The sequence below is a fragment of the Crocodylus porosus genome, unplaced genomic scaffold (assembly GCF_001723895.1).
Source record: "Crocodylus porosus isolate Cpor-Errol unplaced genomic scaffold, CroPor_comp1, whole genome shotgun sequence".
NCBI classification, from domain to species: domain Eukaryota; kingdom Metazoa; phylum Chordata; order Crocodylia; family Crocodylidae; genus Crocodylus; species Crocodylus porosus.
In genome coordinates, this window is record NW_017728943.1 from 7,542,968 (window position 1) to 7,560,953 (window position 17,986).

A 17,986-nucleotide genomic window follows, 5' to 3' on the forward strand; every position below is an offset into this window, starting at 1 on the left:
GTCCTTTTATATTCCTAATAGGTGAAATAAGTAAGGCCCATCCTGGCTTGTCTCTTAAATCCCAAAAAAGCATTAGAGAACAGCTTTTTACTCACAAAAGTAGGAGGTTTGCTCTGGGCTAACTGAGAAATGCAGAGCCATGCCCATACAACATGCATTGTGGTTGTCTTAATGTTGCTGTGGGATCCCTAACTTTTAGCATTTCTTTTTTTCTTTCAAGTTTTCTCATTAATGCTGTACTCAATAAAATTACTTTGTGTAGTGATTTCTTGATGATCAATATAGTAAGTTGCACTGCTTCTCAGCTCTCACCATTATCAGTGCAATTACAACTGGAGATCTTTTCCCCCTTAGGCATACTAAAGAAGGATAAAGTACTTGGTAATCAGCAGTGGCAGAGAGAAGGAAGTCAATTCCTGTTGCTTGGGTGTTGGGGATGGGTGGTAAGGGAAGGAAGATGGGAATAGCCTTAAAAAGAAAAAGAATGGGTTTTGGGAGGAGTGGGAAGGGGCTATGTGTACCTTATGCTTTCCTTTGCTCATGTATCCTGTAATTTTTCTCCCCTGCAGCACCAGTGACAGTTTCCCACCTGACCCTTTTGCAGCGTGATGACAGCAGCCTGTCTTTCTCATGGCCAGCCCCCAAGCATAGCAGCAGAAGTTCAGTGGAGTATGAGGTTGTGTACTTTGAGAAGGTAAGAGGTGCTTTCTCTGTGCTAATTTTCCTCCCCTCCCCTCTTCCACCCTTCCTAGAAAAGGTTTTTCTCCCCTCAGTTTCCATATTACTGTTCATTGAAGAAATCATTTGTTTCCTGATTCCTGCAGGGAGAAGAAAAACTCTATGGAGTTAAACACTTGCAGGAACCCAATGTGACCCTGACAAACTTACAGCCAGACACAGCCTACCTGCTTCGTGTGCGATCCATCACACCCCTTGGTCCTGGCCCCTTCTCCCAGGACAAGGAGTTTCGCACCCTCCCACATGGTAAATGGAGTAGGGCAGATTCTCATTTCCCTAATACTTTCTTCTGCCACACACACATGCATGTGAACATACATAAACTAACCCTAACCCTGGATGACAGTGAAACAGAAAATTTCCACTACTATCTACCATTTTATCCAGTTAATTTTAAATACAAGGTGCAGAAAAACAATTGAGACAGAAGGCCCTTCAGAATGTCCCTTCCTTGTGCAGTTTTCACCAAAACAGCTTCTCTTTTGCCTGTGTTATAAAATCGCCTCCCAGATAAACAATGCAACCCCACAAACTTCACTCTTATTTCTGTCCTTCCTAAACAGCTTATACCTTTCAGTGCCCCATATTTCAGGCCTGGGTACTATAGTTCCATGTTTCTTTTACTTCTCTTTTGTCTAGTTTCACAACACACACCAGAAGTTCAAGTTCTTCCATTTTATTGCCTGAACTCACTATGTTGGTATACATACATTTCTGTTGTTTCTATTTGGCTTTCTCAGAAGTCCCAAGTAGAATAAGTGCAATCAGATTGCTGACTGAAACACCACCCTGACTTCCACTGTTATCAGTGTTGTTGCTATCCATTTCCCTTCCACTCATTGTTCTGCCTTTTATCTTCAGGTTCCCTCCGATTGGCCACATCTACATGAGATGCTGGCCATGCAGTCATAAACAAGTACTAAATGACTGTGCAGTAACTTGAATTACTGCACAGTAGCGCCGATGAATGTATTTTTTGTGACACTACTGCGCAGTAGCCTAATACTACTGTGCAGTAGTGTTGTGTCAGTTTTTCCCACACAACGTTACTGAGCAGTAGTATTGGGCTACTTCACAGTCAGCATCTCATGTAGACACAGCCATCATGTATTTCTTCCTAGAATAGAGATCGTATGGTTTTTCTCCTAACCTAGTCCTGTCCCTTTGTCTCCACAGATAATGGGGCTCTTTCTGGTGGTGTGATAGTTTCTATAATCTTTGGAGCTCTGCTGTTCATGGGGCTGTTTGCAGGACTTTTCATCTTCTGGAGAAGGTAAGTGGCGCAGTTGCCAGCACAGGAGTGAGAGAGGCAAAACTGTGTGATGTGGAAAGAGATACGGGGAGGCAAGGGGTGGCCATGCCTGCAAAATTCCCCAAATGCTTGGGCTTCTGAGCATGTTCAGAAGTGATCAGAAGTGGTCTAGTGACACTTGCATGAGCCCCATTGTGATAGAGATTGATTCTAGGAAGACAGCTAAGTTTCTGGAATAACTTTCTCCATCAGGTGCATTTAGAGTACACATAACTTGCTCTGATATATTGAGTCCAGTTCAAAAATACTGCTGGGAGTAGGGAACAGAACCTAGGCCTTTTTCTTCCCAGAAGACTATGCTCACCCCTGGGTTACAGTCACATTTCACAGAATCTGGAATAATTGAAAAGCAGAGCTGGAAAGGACCTCTAGGCTTGGAACAGACATTACACATAAACTGGTTTAAGTGATCAGAAACTGGTCTAAACTTGTAACAGGAGTTCAGTGCACATAGGTTCAAAATGGCCTTAACAAGTTTAAGATAAGCCTGTAGCATCAGTCTTAACTGATTTAGGTTAAACTAGAGAGGATTGTTAGAGAGTAGGTTCAGGTTGGACATCAGGAGGCATTACTTTACAGTTAGGCCTGCCAGGCTGCGGAATGAGCTCCCAAGGGAGGTGGTGCTGGACCTCAAGAGGAGGCTGGACAGATATTTGGCTGGGGTGATATGACCCTGGCACCCCTTCCTGCCCGGGGCAGGGGGTCGGACCTGAGGATCTGTTTATGTCCCTTCTGACCCTAAACACTATGATACTAATCTATAGAACTTCTGTCCCAGATCCCTTCCTGACTCAAGTTACCTCACAGTCCCCCAGAATCCTTGGATGCCTTGCGGGCCCCCTGATACCCCCCCCCCCCGGGCAGGTCCCTAGCTTCAACTGTGCTCAGCTACTCTAAGTTGTCAGCTGCAAGTGGGTGGGGAGGGAGTGTGTATAGCTCTGCATTTATTTCTCTTTATACAGCATCCTTAGGCAGGGATGGCATTCAAACGCCTGGAAGCAGGGCAGAGAAGACAGAGTGAGTCAGCAGAAGCTGCCCCCATGCTGCTAGGATTGTGGGGGGAGAGGGTTTGTGTATGCAGTGAGGACCAAGGTTTCCTGGCAAAGGGTAATGGTCTCTGCTATGCAGGGAGAACGAGTCTCCGGGCTCCATCCCTGGCTGTTGGCATCAGGCCAGGGAGGGTAGAGCAGTAGCCCCAACCCCTTCTGCCTCAGATCACAAATCCTGGGCAAAGGGGACAGCCATGGCTTCCCTCTGCAATTAAGGCAGGAGTGGTCAAAATATGGCCTATGGGCCAGATTTGGCCCATCAAATGATTCTATCTGTCTCGTGGCTGTTCCTCTGAAGGAGAATTGTATTCAGCTTGTGGCTGCCCTGGCTTTCCGCACTTCACCTTTCTAACTTCCCCCTGCTGTAGCTGACTGCAGCAGCAGCAGCAGCTCTGGCTCCAGTGGCCTGGCAGCCACGCCTCTTTCCATGTCAGCCTGCCCTGCCCTGCCCTGCCCTGCCTCCCATCTTCCCCTTGGATGCTCCAAAGCAGGGGACAACAAGCATCTGACCAGGGGCCAGGCTTCTGACACTGCAGCAGTTCACAGATTAGATAGCCCAGCTGCTGGCAATAGTCGAAGTTCAGGTAAGTTTCTTCCAGCTGGCAGAGGGTGCAGGGGAAAGAGAGCCAGAAGCCATGGGTTATCTGGACCCTTCTATGCTTGGGCCTGGTAGAGGTGCAGGCACCACTAACACGGTGCCATACTGTGTTCCCAGGTGTTGCTTCAGGCCCTGCCACATGGCTGCAGCTGGAGCGGCTAGTGCAACTCCTGCCTGACTCTGGCACAGAGCTGCTACCTGACCCTGGCACATGGCAGGGTCAAGAAGGAGCTATGCCAGCTACTCCAACTGCACCCACATGGCCTGAAGCAGCACATGGGAACACAGTACGGCACTGGTACAGCTCAAATCATCTGCAGCTCCCAGCTCCCTTCTCCCTGCATGCCCTTCCCTGCCCTGAGTTCCTGGCATGTGGCTGGGTAAGGTTGGTAAAACACTGTGTTCCCATGTGCCACTTCAGGCCACGTGGGTGAAGCTGGAGTGGCTGGCGTGGCTCCTGCCATACCCAGATACATATTGGGGACTTGGGGAGGGTGTGTAGTGAGAGTTGAGAGGAGCTTTTGTTTGTGTCTGCACATGTGTGTGTCTGTGCATACCTGTGCGTACACACATCTGCATATGTGTTCGTGTGTGTGTGTGTGTATGTGCAACCCTCAAGAGTTCACCAAAATTTGCTAATTGGCCCTGCAGCCAAATTGCCTACTCCCGAGTTAAGGCTTAGTGCAACTTTTCTGAAGCAGCAGCACCAGTAGGAGGAAGAAGTGCTTGAGGAAGGGTGAGTGAGTGAGGTGTGTGACTGGATGTCTGTGAGTGAGCAAATGAGTAAGTGTGCATACGTGTGTGTGCACATGTGTGTGACTCAGTAGCAGGGAGGGGGTGTTTTGTGCAGAGTGGAGCTCCCCTCAAGAGTGAAACTAGGGGGCCTGGCAGCCCAGAGAAGAGCTGACTGAGAGGCTGAGAGGTTTGAGGACCCAGGAAGGGATCAAGGGCTCTGGCAGCCCAGAGGGAAGTCAAGAGAGGGGCTGAGGGGCCTGGCAGCCCAGAGAGTGGCTCAGTGAGAGAGTGAGGAGCCTGGAGACCTGAGTGAGGCTGTGCGAGAGACCAAGCAATCTGAGGGCCCAGAAGAGAGCTGTATGAGAGACTGAGGGTCTGAGGACCCAGAGGAAGGCTGCATGGGTGTAGACATGTGACAAAAAGGACATCCACAATGATTCCATCTACGAGGCATTGGGCATGGTGTAGGAGAGGTATAGAGCCATGCAAGTAGGCCATAAGGCAAAGGACAACAGCCACCAATTGGTTATTAGAGCAAGATCAGGTCTGGGAAGCCTTGGGGCAGTCTCCCTTTTATAACCATAAAAACATCAAGGTGTGGCAGAAAAGCGAAGGGGAGACTGTTCCCAGAGTGAGCAAGGCAAAAAAAGTGAATTTTGGGGGGCCTCCCAAGTCTTATGACCACTCCTGGGGATGCTACCCTGCTACATACCCCCATCCCTAACATGTATATAAACACGAAGGGAAACAAAAATCATTCCCAGCCCCATACAGCAACCAGCAAAACTAAGCAGCACTGGAAATACCCACAGCGTAGCAAAGGCATAGCTACTTCTAGAACATCCCTGACCAATACTCATCCAATCTCTTCCTAAACACCTTCTATGATAGAGATTCCACAATTTCCTCTTGCTTGTTCTCATATGAGTACTGCCCTCCTGACTAGGCAGTGATTGAATTTCAGATGTCTAAGCTTTCAAAAGAGGCAGGAGTTCAGGCACACCCCTATGCTTAGTGTTCCCATTAACTACAGTTGCATTGCTCTATTAGCTAATAAAAACCTAGGATTCCGGACAAGCCTAGGGATTGATACGACACCTCATTGGATGGGTGACAGAAAGGCTCAATTTATTACAAGTATTCAAAGTCAAATGAGCCCAAAACAAAGTCCAGTAATTAGATATAAGGCAATGATTTCTCACAACACAGGTGACAAGAGAGACAGTCTGTTTCTTCCAGCTTCTTGAGATAGCTGGGGCTCAGCAGCAGTTGGTGTCAGAGAAATCTCTCACTCTTGAAGTGTATGCTGTCGGCTGTTTTCACGCTGTTCTTATACCCTTAGCCCAACATCTTCAAAGCATTTATTTAGTTGTACAAATCAAGAGAGAGCATCTGAAGCAGTAATTGACAGGAAAATCCTGTTAATCAAACTGCTCATTATTGGTTATCAGAAAATTCCAATTTGAATGAATTACCTTCCACAGTGACGAGAGGTTTTCTATTTCTGCTAAGTTGAGAACATGTCAAAAAACTGATTAACAACCAGGAGAAACATGAGATTTGGGGGAGTGTCCTTGGAAAATCAGGAGGAGACATCTATTACAAATTGAGAATGACACCTCTTGTACATAACATGAGTTAATTGCAAGAGAAATATTTACCGTACTAATTAATCAAGGGTAGACGTTTCACACAGTTACATACCAGACAACTAGGAGCCTGCTTAAAATCATCATACATATAGTAAGATAAGCTGGAAGGGATACCTCATTATTTAATTTCAGATGGCCTAGCCATGAACTCTCCCATATTCTTGTACTATGCAGTTAGCATTAGTATTTTGTATTTTAACTTTTGTGAGTAGGCCCCAGCTTAGCATGAGTTTCAGAGTCATCACATTAGCTCTCGTGAGGCAAGTGTAGCATCTTAGGGACCAAACATATTTACCAAGACCTCCATGATGGTCTTATTTATTCCCACAGTGAGACATTAAACTCCTTTTGTTAGTAGGAAATAAAGCTGCTGCAGAGTTTCCTGTCTGCTACATCAGGATCCCAGGAAGCTAATACAGGACTTGGCTCTGACCTACCATGAAGTGCCTGATCCTTTCTAGCCTACAGCAGAGACCCTGAAAATCATACTTTTGTTCCTACTGCAATACCCTGCTGCTTTACTGATCATTCAGGTTTCATAATGATTGTCATGTGTCTTACAGGCGAGCCGGTCATCGCCAAGCACGGCCAGACTATGATATCTCAGGGTTTGACCGAGGTGAGGCACAAAGCAAGGAAAAAGACCTGAAGTTCTGCTTGTGGTGGGGATGGCAATGTGTCCAGGGAATGGGAGAACTTTAGGGTGGGTCAGGCATTCTTTATGAAAGATACTAGAGGATGATGTCAGGATACTGGCTTCTTATAAACAGATAGATGGGGCAGAAAGGGGTCTCATGAGGTCATCCAGTCCAACCTACTGTTCCAAGTGGGATCATCCCTGTCTAAATTACCCCAGACAAGCATTTATGTAATCTTCATTTAATACATCCAGGGATGGTGGTTCCACCATCCTATCTAAATCATCTGTTCTAATTCTAAACCACCCTTATAGAATGTCTTTTCTTAATATCTAAAATAAGCCTTTCTTTAGTCCATTACTTCTTGTCCTGTCTGCTGTGGATAGAAATGCAGATATTCAAATTTAAATTCTCTCTCCCCATGCTGGCTTCAGTATCCATCCTTGGTTCATCCATGGCTCTCGTTGGGAAGCATATTAATCTTTGCTCTGTTATTGTGAGAATAATAGGCTGTCTCTAACACTAGCAACTTGACAGGTTGGTTATTCTTTTGTTTCCCTTCATCACAGAGAAAATCTGGTTGAAGCCCTATGTGGAACTGCAGCCCTATGAGGACCCCAGCAGGGGGGTTCTGGAGTTCACCAGGGAGCTGGATGTGTCCTGTGTCACCATGGAAAATATTATTGGGGAGGGTGAGTTTCATTCTACCAGCTCCCCATTATTTTGTTCCTTGTCATCACATCTTTTCCCCACCCATGTCTGTTTGCCTACCACCTGTAACCTCTTATCTCTTGGTTGTGCCAAAGGAGAGTTTGGGGAGGTTTTTCTTGGATCCTTGCACCTCCCAGGGAGAGAAAGCATCATGGTTGCAATCAAGACATTGAAGTCAACATACTCTGATTCACAACGGTGGAGTTTTCTGCGAGAGGCAACAATTATGGGCCAGTTCAACCACCCTAACATCGTGCGTCTGGAAGGGGTTGTCACAAAGCGTAAGAGACCCTGTCCAGTTTGTATATGGAATGACCCATGAGGGAGCACTTCTGTGGGAGTTCACAGAGGGAATAAGGAAGGAGGTATGCCAGTGAGAGTTCACAGTGAGGAAAGAATGCTGTTAAGTAGCCTATACAGAGGAGAGGAGACAAGTGTCTTGTGGCAGGGAGGACAGGAAGCTTCTTCTATGAGGGGCCCCAAAAGTGCCTCCATGAGAGCACCTAATGAGCATGATGGGTGAGTGAGGAGATGAAATGTGCTACTCTATCAATCCATGGGTGTGAGATGAACATAAGGAAGGAGGTATAGATTCATCTCTGGAGGTGAGAGCAGATTGGAGCAGCTGGATGTTTTCAGGAATGAAGTGAGGGAGGTTGACATGGGTTGGATGCTACAATCCAGTGTGGTGGAATAGGGTAGTGGGGTACATTCCTGCAGGGCAAATTGGAGGTTGAGTGTCCTACACCTTTGTGGCTAGGGAACAGGGCATTTGGAAGGGATGCCATGTGGATGATATTTTTTTCTCATTTTGAGCCAGGGAGACCAATGATGATCGTTACTGAATATATGGAGAATGGAGCCCTGGATGCCTTCCTCCAGGTGAGGGCCTGATATTTGTAATGTGTCTTTATACTGTGGGTCAGGGGTTCTTAAGCTTTTTAGATTCGAGAGAGCCCTTGGAAAATGCCAGTTCTTAGTCTTCACTCATTTTTTAACAATAGAAAAATAATAGAGCAATTCTTTCATTACAAAGAACTCAGAAAATGATAACAGATCAGAATGTTTTTGAGACTATGGATTCCTATGTGAAATGTATAGTTTTATCTTGTTGTAGCCTGGGTGGTACTCAGGTACGTACCCCCCCTCTCTAAATGAAGGGATGTTAATGGTGCAGATGCACTATGGGAGGAGGAGCTGCCCTGCTGTGTACAGTTTTCCTCAACTTCCCTATGGAGAAAGGCCAGAACATTTGTTGAGACTTAACTATATACAGATTTAATAGAAGATAACAGTTATAATATTACTAGCAAATTGCCTGTCAAGAATGATGGGGGGGAGGGGGCAGTCAGGAATGGACCCCTGAGTTTGGCCCTGTAGCCCCACCCTCCCTGCTGCTCCAGATCCAGCCACACTCCACCCCCACACCCAACGCTTCAAGTTCAACCCTGCTCCAGATCAGATCCCACTCCCCACCCCGCCACTTTGGGTCCGAACCCACTCCACCCCCTCACCCAAGGTCTAATCAGAGTCTGGGTCTAGGAGGTGGCAACCAGCACTGGGGTCAGAGACTCTTTCCTGGCCCTGGAGGAAGCCTCCTCATGAGGAGCCATTGTCAGTACCCAGCAACAGGTCCTCTACGGGGTGGAACATCCTCCTGGACCCACATAGTCTCCTTTAAGTGGAGAATCTCCTCCTCTTTCCTTACTTCTCTAATAAGCTGGCTGAACCCTGGCAGGTCATTGGCTGAACCCTGGCAGGCCCCAATCTGAATCTGGTGAAGCTTCACGTGGTTGGCTTCAGCTACACTAAGAGCCCCTTGGGTTTCCACTTGCTGTAACACCTGTTCCAGTCGTAGTATGTATGTTGAAGCAGCCTCACCTTTACGCTGGAAGGTGCCGAGCAACTCGTAATAGGCTCCTCTACTCCTCGAGGGTCACCTAAATATGTCTTACAAAGTGGTGCTGCTGCTGAGTGGTGATGCTGGGGTTCTGAAGCTTGGCCATAAACAACACTGCTTTTCCTCATCAGGTATCTGCCACATTAGCAAAGTCTCCTGTACATGGGAAACCCAGGAGTTGAATTCTTCCTCCCCTGGTGGGACTGGAAGGTTTCCTGAAAAGCTTCTCAGTCTTTTGTGTGCCTCCCAGGCACTGAAGGAATTGGCCACCTCCCAGATCATCTGCTGCAGGGCTGTGACCCACTCCAGGGCAGCACTGGGAGAGGCTGTCACCCCCGCCCATTCTGGCTCAGGGGGTCCCTGTTCACCATCCCCTGGCAATACCAGAGGGCTAGCAGGATCAGACATGTTCTTATTTCTCTATAGGGGTATACAGCACTACACAAGTAACAAAATCCAACAAAAATCCCGGACAAGCCCCCAAAATGTAACCCGGGTGGTACTCGGGTATGTACCCCACTCTCTAAATGAAGGGATGTTAATGGGTGCAGATGCGCTGTGGGAGGAGTAGCTGCCCTACTGTGTGCAGTTTTCCTCCCCCTCCCTGTACAGAAAGGCCAGAACATTTGTTGAGACATAACTATATACAGATTTGATAGAAGATAACAGTTATAATATTATTATAAATATAAATATGTGTGTGTGTGTGTGTTTATATCGGAACTATAGATATAGATATTTACAGATCTATGAAAACGCTCTATATGTAGGTGAGGGGTCAGGAGGTCAAAACAAGGGGTTCACTGAACATTATGCAATTTTATACTCAAATAAGGTATAAAGTCACAAAGCTTGAGGAGCAGGGTTACAGAAAACAGAGGTTAGTACACTGCCCGAATGCAGCAGTTGTGTCCCAGAAGAAACTACCCCTGAGGGGAGAAGAAGGGAAAAGGAAAGCGAGTATTTAATACCCTGATGCCCTATGTGGCAATCTTAACTCTGCCTAGACCACCCAGTTGGTTAGGCTGTGATACAACAGCCCCCTCTTTCCCTTGGGGCATCTCCCCAGCTGTGTGCCACTGGGATGGGAGACCTCCCTCCCCTGTGGGAATCCCCTTCCCAGGTGACTCCTGACTCCCTGGGACCTGATGAGGCTGTCCTCAGCTGCTGGGGTGAGGCACCTCCTCAATCTGCAGAGGCCCTCGCTGCACTGGGGCTTTCTCAGTCTCTGGCCCGCTCATGGCCCTGTGCACTGTCCCGTGCACTGATGTCCCTGCCTCGTGCAAGGTGTTGGAGACCCGAGCCGCCTTGTGCAGCGCCGGGGTCTCAGTCCACTCCCAGACCCTCCATGCACTAACCTGTGCACTGCATGCCCGGCCTTATGCAAGGGGTTAGCAACTCAAGCCGCCTCATTTGGCTCCGAGGTCTCAGTCTGCTCCGGGACTCTCCATGCCCTGACCTGTACACCGTGTGCCTGGCCTCATGCTGGGGTTGGGGACCTGAGCCACCATGGTCCCCAACTCCAGTCGCAGTCCCCTTCCAGACCTTCTGTGCACCGGGTACCCTGTTTTGCGTAGGAGTTGGGGCCCAAACTACTGCCTGCAACTCTGGGGCCTTGGTCTGCTCCCAGACTCTCCATGCACCGGCTGTGTACCAACGCCATACTCCCTCATGGCAGGTCTGGGGGCATGGCCACTTACCATTCTCTGTCTGACGAGTCATCTTCTGGGCTCTTCTGGGGCAACCGCTCCACCCCGCTGGCCAGCTCTGCCAGCTTTTCTTTCACCCTCTTCTTCATCCCTCGACACAGCCACCCATGTGCCAGGCATGCTTCCCTTTTACTCCCTTCGAAGGCTCCACCCCTGGATTGGAAATAGACCAATCAGAAAGAGGCATGTGTCAGTCCCCTCTCAGGTCCGGCTCTTTGCCTCACCCTGGGGTAGGGGTAGGGAGGCAGGGCAGGCCTCTCCCCTGTTATCACCCAATTGGTGAGGAAGAGGAAAAACCCCACCAATTGCTTTGAGCTTCCTCGAAGCTGGCGCACCAGGCTGCCACCAGCAAACAGGCCACATCATGAATCATGTTTGCACACCTAACAGTACTAACACTGGGAAGTACCCTTGAAAAGATCTCAAGGCACCCCAGGATGCTGTGGCACCCTGGATGAGAATCACTGTTATGGACACTTGCTAGCCACTGCCTGCATTCAGGCCACTGAAAGGTGCAAGAAGGTCACCTGTTACTACTTTCAGGGGGTTCTCTGAACTGGGAATTGTATCTCTGGTGTCCGTTGCTATGGGTTGAGCCCAGTCAGTCTGGTTAATCTCCTGAATTCTGCCTGTTCGCTAATTAATGGCAGATGTCTGGTTATGATTACAGTGGAATTTCTGTACTGTGTCAAGAACCAGGAAGCCCCCTCTGCCACACTGTCAGTGACATTGTATTAATCCTTATTCACCCAAAACTTTTTGTGAATCAATAGCCCTGTAAGTGGGAATCAAGAGATTTGCATCCCCTCCCTGTCCCCTTTTCCCTTTCTTTGCAGAAGAATGAAGACAAGTTGAAGCCTGTGCAGCTGGTCAGCATGCTGCAAGGGATAGCTTCAGGAATGACCTATCTGTCAGACCGCAACTATGTCCACCGGGACTTAGCAGCACGCAACATCCTGGTAACTCGCAATCTCCAGTGTAAGGTGTCTGACTTTGGCTTTTCACAGATACGGGAAACTGATGTGGAGGCAATATACAAAACTAAGGTAACTTGGGAACAATCTTCGTTGTAATCTCATAAATGAAGTTAACTTTGGGGGTGGAACACTACTGGCTGCCAGGTAAAGAAAGTCAGGCAGGCAAGGATTTAGATGAGGGACTTCCAAGTTAAAACTGGAAAGAATTTGTGTGGGTGACTGAGAGGGATGCTCTTCCTATGTCAGTCAGAACGGACCTCAGTTCCTCATTTAAAACTGTTGAAACTGGAAATTATTCTCATTTACATGAGGTAGCCATTTGCAATCATTTAAAACCTTATGCCACTTCATGTAAGATGTGGAACATTAAGGATGGTGTCCTGGCCCATTTCCATTACAGATGGTCCTTAAAAGTGGCTCAATAGAAATGAAGGAATTTTCCCTCAGTTCTTCTTTTAAAAATAAGGTTACTGAACTGTTAGAAAGTTGCTTTCATTCCCCTAGATTGCCTCTGCTTGTGACTGGTGGGTGAAGAGTTCCCAATTTATATACGATCTGTAAACCACCTTAATTTGTTTGATTAAGGTGTATGCCACCCTCCCGTAAATGCTCAGAATTAACTAACAATAAAAACAATTTATAAAAATAAATAATAAAACAGTTCCACAGGCAGTATCCCAGCATCACTGGTGACTACCCAAAGACATATGGCCACAACTGATTGGCTTTGGCACAGGTCAAAAGTCACTTGTGCTGTAATCACTTGCCTTTCCTGCTTCAGTTGCCTCAGCTCCCCCATGTACTAGAGGGACCTAAGCCACTACAGTAACTGCTTCGGTGAAAAGTACTGGAGTTACCCTACAGCTAACTATGAGCTCTCCTGTGACTTCCTTTCCTGATAGGGTGGAAAGATCCCCATCCGGTGGACAGCACCCGAGGCCATTGCTCACCAGATCTTCACATCAGCCAGTGATGTGTGGAGTTTTGGCATTGTCATGTGGGAAGTTCTCTCATTTGGTGACAAGCCCTACGGAGACATGACGAATCAGGAGGTAACAAACATTGAGAGGATGTGATGTCAACGTAGTGATCTAAGCCTGAGCAGGCAAGACTGAGTCTGCATGTGCTAGAATAGGCAAGGCACATAAGACTGTTTGCAAGTACCCTGCTCTGTTGCCAGTCCCACTGAGTGCAAACCCTGCTATAACACCCTTGCTCCATTGAAAATTAGCAACTACAGTCAGTGGATATTGATTTTTAGTGTGATAATGGAACTGAATTGTTGGAACCCTGACCTAGTTCTGGGGGTGACACTGGAAATAAACCTCCAGCTGACAGACTGATAAAAACAAGGTTCTCAGCCACAGGGTTTCTTCAGCTATAATCCTGAAAGATGTGCTATTCCTAGCCAAGGCCACAAAAAGCATGGAGAAACCTTCTGCCTCCTCCCTATACTCTCTGAGAATGCTCTGTTCCTCCTACCCAGTTCCTCTTTTTCTAGTTTTCTGATTAGTTCCTTTTGTACACCTGGCCAGATCAGTGCACCTTTGCAGCAAAAGCAGGCAGGCAGGTAGGAACCTTTCTCTGAGACTGGTAACATCGGGTATAGAAGAAAGAAGGTATAGATCCATATCTATTACAAGGTGCCTTAAAAGATGAACATGGCAGTGGCCAGTGACAGCTGTCTCACTCTAAATCCCATTGCTCCTGGCAGTCGTTTCCCCAGCTGTTCTAAGCCCTCACCTGTCTGCCCACCCTTTTTGCCCCCACTCTGAAGTAACTCTTCCCAGATGTTTCACATTGCACAGGACCTTCTAAAATCCTAGGATAATTTTATGACTGGTTTCATCCTATAGAGGTACTCTGTGATTTCTCTGCTACTTGTAAAGTCTGGTGTGCCCTTTCATGTGTAGGTCATGAAGAGCATAGAGGACGGGTACTGTCTCCCCCCGCCTGTGGACTGCCCATCCATCCTTTATGAGCTCATGAAAGCTTGCTGGTTGCATGATTGCCTACAGAGGCCTCGCTTCCAGGAGATCCAAGCACAGCTGGAACACTTTATCTCTAGCCCTCACTTGCTCCGAACTGTTGCAGACTTCGACCCCAGGTAAGGAGGCATGGGGGAATTGCTCAGAACTGAGGGAATGACTTCTTGGGTCTAGTGACAGTGCAAAAGGGGAACACCTCATGATTGGATGTTCAGGAAATTAAAAAATTTCATTTTTGGCATTAACTGAGGATATTGTTGCTAGATTGGGACATTGAGCCCCATGTCAAGAGGAAGCAGGTATGTCTCCCTGATCCCAGCAGAGAGTACTCTCACCTGTACGAAAGCTCCTGTCTTCTGCTGCTGGCATTAAATTTAAGGTAGCTACCTTTGTGGTGACTTTTCGTCTTCAGGGTGACTCTCCGGTTCCCCAGCTGCAGTGGTTCTGATGGGATTCCCTATCAATCTATCCCAGAATGGCTGGAATCCATCCGTATGAAGCGTTATATTGTCAACTTCCGCACTGCAGGCTTGGACACCATGGAATCCATCTTGGACCTCACAGCCGAGTAAGCAGAAGTTACACCCTGGGCAGGTCTGGTTTGTATGAGGGTAGAAGTCTCACAGCTGAATTCTCTTGCAAGCTGCCATCATGGTTTCCAAATCTCCTTATATATATTAGCCCAAGGGAGTTGGAGCTTTACCCCCAACCTTCCCTGTAAAGTAACCAAAGCAGAGGTTCCATCTTTCCCAGAAGGTAGCTAAACAAACTCATCCTAATTCCCTCAAATTTACTTCAGAGCTGTATGCCCTCCACTGAATGTACTCAGTCCTCACTGTGACCTGCCACAGATACCATGATCTTGCATCAGCCACAGGTGCTAGGGGAAGACAGTAGCTTGAGCACTCAGTGATGGGCTGGTTCTTCATACTTGAAGGGCTTTGCAAATTTGGTTCCTGTATTGGAGTCAGACAGCAAGTCTCTGTGGAAATTGCTGCATGGACTATATCAGCAGCTTCATTCTTCTCTGTTTTGCCATGTAAGTATCCTTCCCAGTCTAGAGAGAAGATACTAAAGCAGTGATTCTCAACCAGGGTGGCACAGCTTTGAGCTGAAGGCAAGGGGTCTGAATCACTTGCATTCAGGTTGAAGAATAGGGTCTTTCTTTTCTTGCTCTAAGTCACTAAGAGCAAGAACAGTGATTCAGCTTATGTTTCTATCTTTTTTCCTTTGTCTCTTTAAAGGGACTTGAAACACATGGGGATATCCCTGCATGGCCATCAGAAGAGGATTCTCTGTAGCATCCAGGGCTTCAAGGAATGACCAGACCTCAGGGCCACAAGCTGCTAATACACCCAAGCATACTGGGTATTACTTGGAACCATTCCCAATGGTGACTGTTTCCAAGAAGAAAGACTGGTATGATCAGAGTGACAAATAGGCCAGAATGAACTCACAGGGAAGTCCTGCCTACTTTGCCCTCCCTTCTTCCTTGACTTATTTTTGTGAGCCTCTGGTCCTAATGCAGCATTTTGCATGGGTGCTGGAGTCAGGAAGAGTCCTCAGCACCAATCCCCAGCACTGATGATATCTGTACTGTGTTCTGTGCAGTCCTAACATACCTTCTGCAGCCCACACAGCTGTGACTGGCTATGTTGTTCATGGAACTTCTTAGGGAGACACACACACAAAGGTATGTCCCTATTAACCCCTGTTAAGAGAAAGAAGATAATCTGTAGAGGGAATGCACTAAGAAGCCAAAGCAAAAGGAATTGGTCCTTGACAAGTGCCAGTACCATTGTTATCACATTTTTCAAAAGTCCCTCTATCATCTTTATTCACTATTATAACAAAAGCAGATGCACCATTGGTCTTGATCAGGATCAGAATTCTTCATGTGCTCAGGGAAGGAGGGCTGTCCAGCTACCACAAATACCAAGTAATGGTGTACTCTTTCCCCTGCTGTAACTGGTCGCCTCCTGCCAAGGAGGCAGGTTGAGGTGCAAGAGGAGGAAGGAAGAGAAGCACCTTGTTGTTACCCATGTGCCTCACGTAACTTTATCTGTGATATAGACACATGATTAATGCTGAAACATGGAGCTACACACCTCTCCTCCTGCTGCCCCAGTGCTGTCCTGGTCACAGAATCTCTGACCAAATACCAATTTCTGCATGTTTTTTGCCAAATGGGAAGATGGGTGGGTTTTTTTGTTTGTTTGTTTGTTTGTTTTGCTGCAATGAGTAGTTTGTCCCAGTAAGAGAAGTGCAGGAGATATGTCTCACTCTTCCTCTGTGAAGGAAATGTGCTTTAAAATGTATAAGAAATCATGGAAAAGGAACTGGATGAAGAGAGATTATGGATTGTAGATATTATTTTATAAATAAACTTCTGCGAGAGCAGAAACTGCAGAGTGTAGCTTTCCTTGACTAAACCTTAAGTACTAATGCAAACTTTCCTTCTGGGTACAGGATGAGTTCTGCATGGTATTGTCTCTAACTGTTGATAGTGTCAAGCCCAAATTGTCTTACACTGGGTGCTTCTACATGTATGCTTTAATGTGCAGTAGCCTATTTTACTGTTCATTAAAGCAGCATGTAAAAAAGTGCTATTATGCTAAGGCTCAGTAAAATAGGCTAATGTGCATTAGTTCTAAAAAGCATGAGCGGATGCTAGGGCAGCCTAATGGACATTCATTTAGTTTTAGTACCTCACATTGGAGATACTAAATTTAATGTGCATTACGAAAAGCACATTAATGCATGTGTAGACGCATCCACTGTTTCCTAACATCCGTCTCCTCATTTGTTACTATGACTGCATCAAGGACACGGGACTCCCCTGTTGCAGCAGGGCCGGGATTTACATTTGCTTCTTCATCCGTTCAATACTGTATGCTACTTTGGGAGTACCTGTATTAGACTCCAAAACTGATGTGGCTGCTCCAGAATAACCTGTAAGATTTGGCAACCACAGTATCTCTGCAGTGTCATACCTGTAGGGCCATAGGCTGCATGAGTGCCTAAATGAAGTAAGTGTTGGTGGCATTCCCAGCTGCTGCTATGGAACTGACAGTTGTGTGAGCACTGCCACTCTATTGGCAGGCAAACATGCCACTGTTAAAGTCCAGAAAGAGAGACAACTTTCTGCATTTGACACTTCCTAATACCAACCTGCTTCCCTCTAGGACCCTAGAGAAGAGTCTTAGTTCATATCTAAGCACTGTGGGTGCCTATAGACATGCTCATTCATGTTGTAATTAGAATGCATTGGAACTGACTCAATGAACTGAGTCTGCTCTGCATTCTAATTGGAATGCTCCAGCGTCACCTTACCATCATATGTATTAAGTCCCCCTGCACTTCAAAATGCCTGCAGGGGCGCTTTATCTAAAGCATATCAAATGAGCTTTAGATAGTGTCCTACAGCCAGTTTGAAATGCAGGGTGGGCTTAATCCACATGACAGTGAGCTGTTTTAATTAGAGCGGTTGTTGGGGAACAACTGGGGGGGGAGGGGTCTGGGCACCCCACCCACAAACATGTGTATAGGCAGCCTAAAGACCAGTCTTAGTCTACCTATAATGTTGCTAAGTGGCCTTAGGAGTTCAGTTAGGTGCTTAATCGACCTTGAGTCCCTGGAGAACCTGTTAATATGCCTTTTTTTGTAATGTGCTGTCATCTTAGCCTTAAAACTAAATCACCAAAGCAGCAAGGAGTACCTACCCACCCACCTTTTGTATTAACCCTTTTTCCAGGTCCTTGAGGAGAGTGGAAGAGGACCTTACTTAGGGACCTAAAAGGAAAGTAGGATTGGCCCTTAAGTCCCCATCATAATAAAGAGAGCTGAAAACACAGAGACATGTTCAGATACCATAGCCTAGTCTGTTTAGAAAGTATGCTCTTCCTATTCCCTGTATTTGAGTTTTCATTCTACCATCCACAGAAATCATTTGAATTATGAAGTTGTGTTCCAAATCCCA

At 46.8% G+C, this 17,986-nt stretch overlaps 1 protein-coding gene across 1 annotated transcript in view; it reads left to right on the forward strand.

Moving 5' to 3' along the window:
* EPHA1 (EPH receptor A1) overlaps nt 1–15,435 on the forward strand; it is a 60,962-nt gene extending 45,527 nt beyond the window's left edge. The window contains exons 7-18 of the mRNA XM_019548491.1: nt 570–694; nt 825–984; nt 1,915–2,011; nt 6,648–6,703; nt 7,292–7,414; nt 7,529–7,714; nt 8,254–8,315; nt 11,879–12,088; nt 12,922–13,071; nt 13,933–14,126; nt 14,420–14,575; nt 15,252–15,435. Coding sequence (XP_019404036.1) covers nt 570–694; nt 825–984; nt 1,915–2,011; nt 6,648–6,703; nt 7,292–7,414; nt 7,529–7,714; nt 8,254–8,315; nt 11,879–12,088; nt 12,922–13,071; nt 13,933–14,126; nt 14,420–14,575; nt 15,252–15,330 — 1,598 coding nt within the window. The 3' untranslated portion in view covers nt 15,331–15,435. The remainder of the gene's footprint in view (nt 1–569; nt 695–824; nt 985–1,914; nt 2,012–6,647; nt 6,704–7,291; nt 7,415–7,528; nt 7,715–8,253; nt 8,316–11,878; nt 12,089–12,921; nt 13,072–13,932; nt 14,127–14,419; nt 14,576–15,251) is intronic.
* Nucleotides 15,436–17,986: the final 2,551 nt, after the last annotated feature.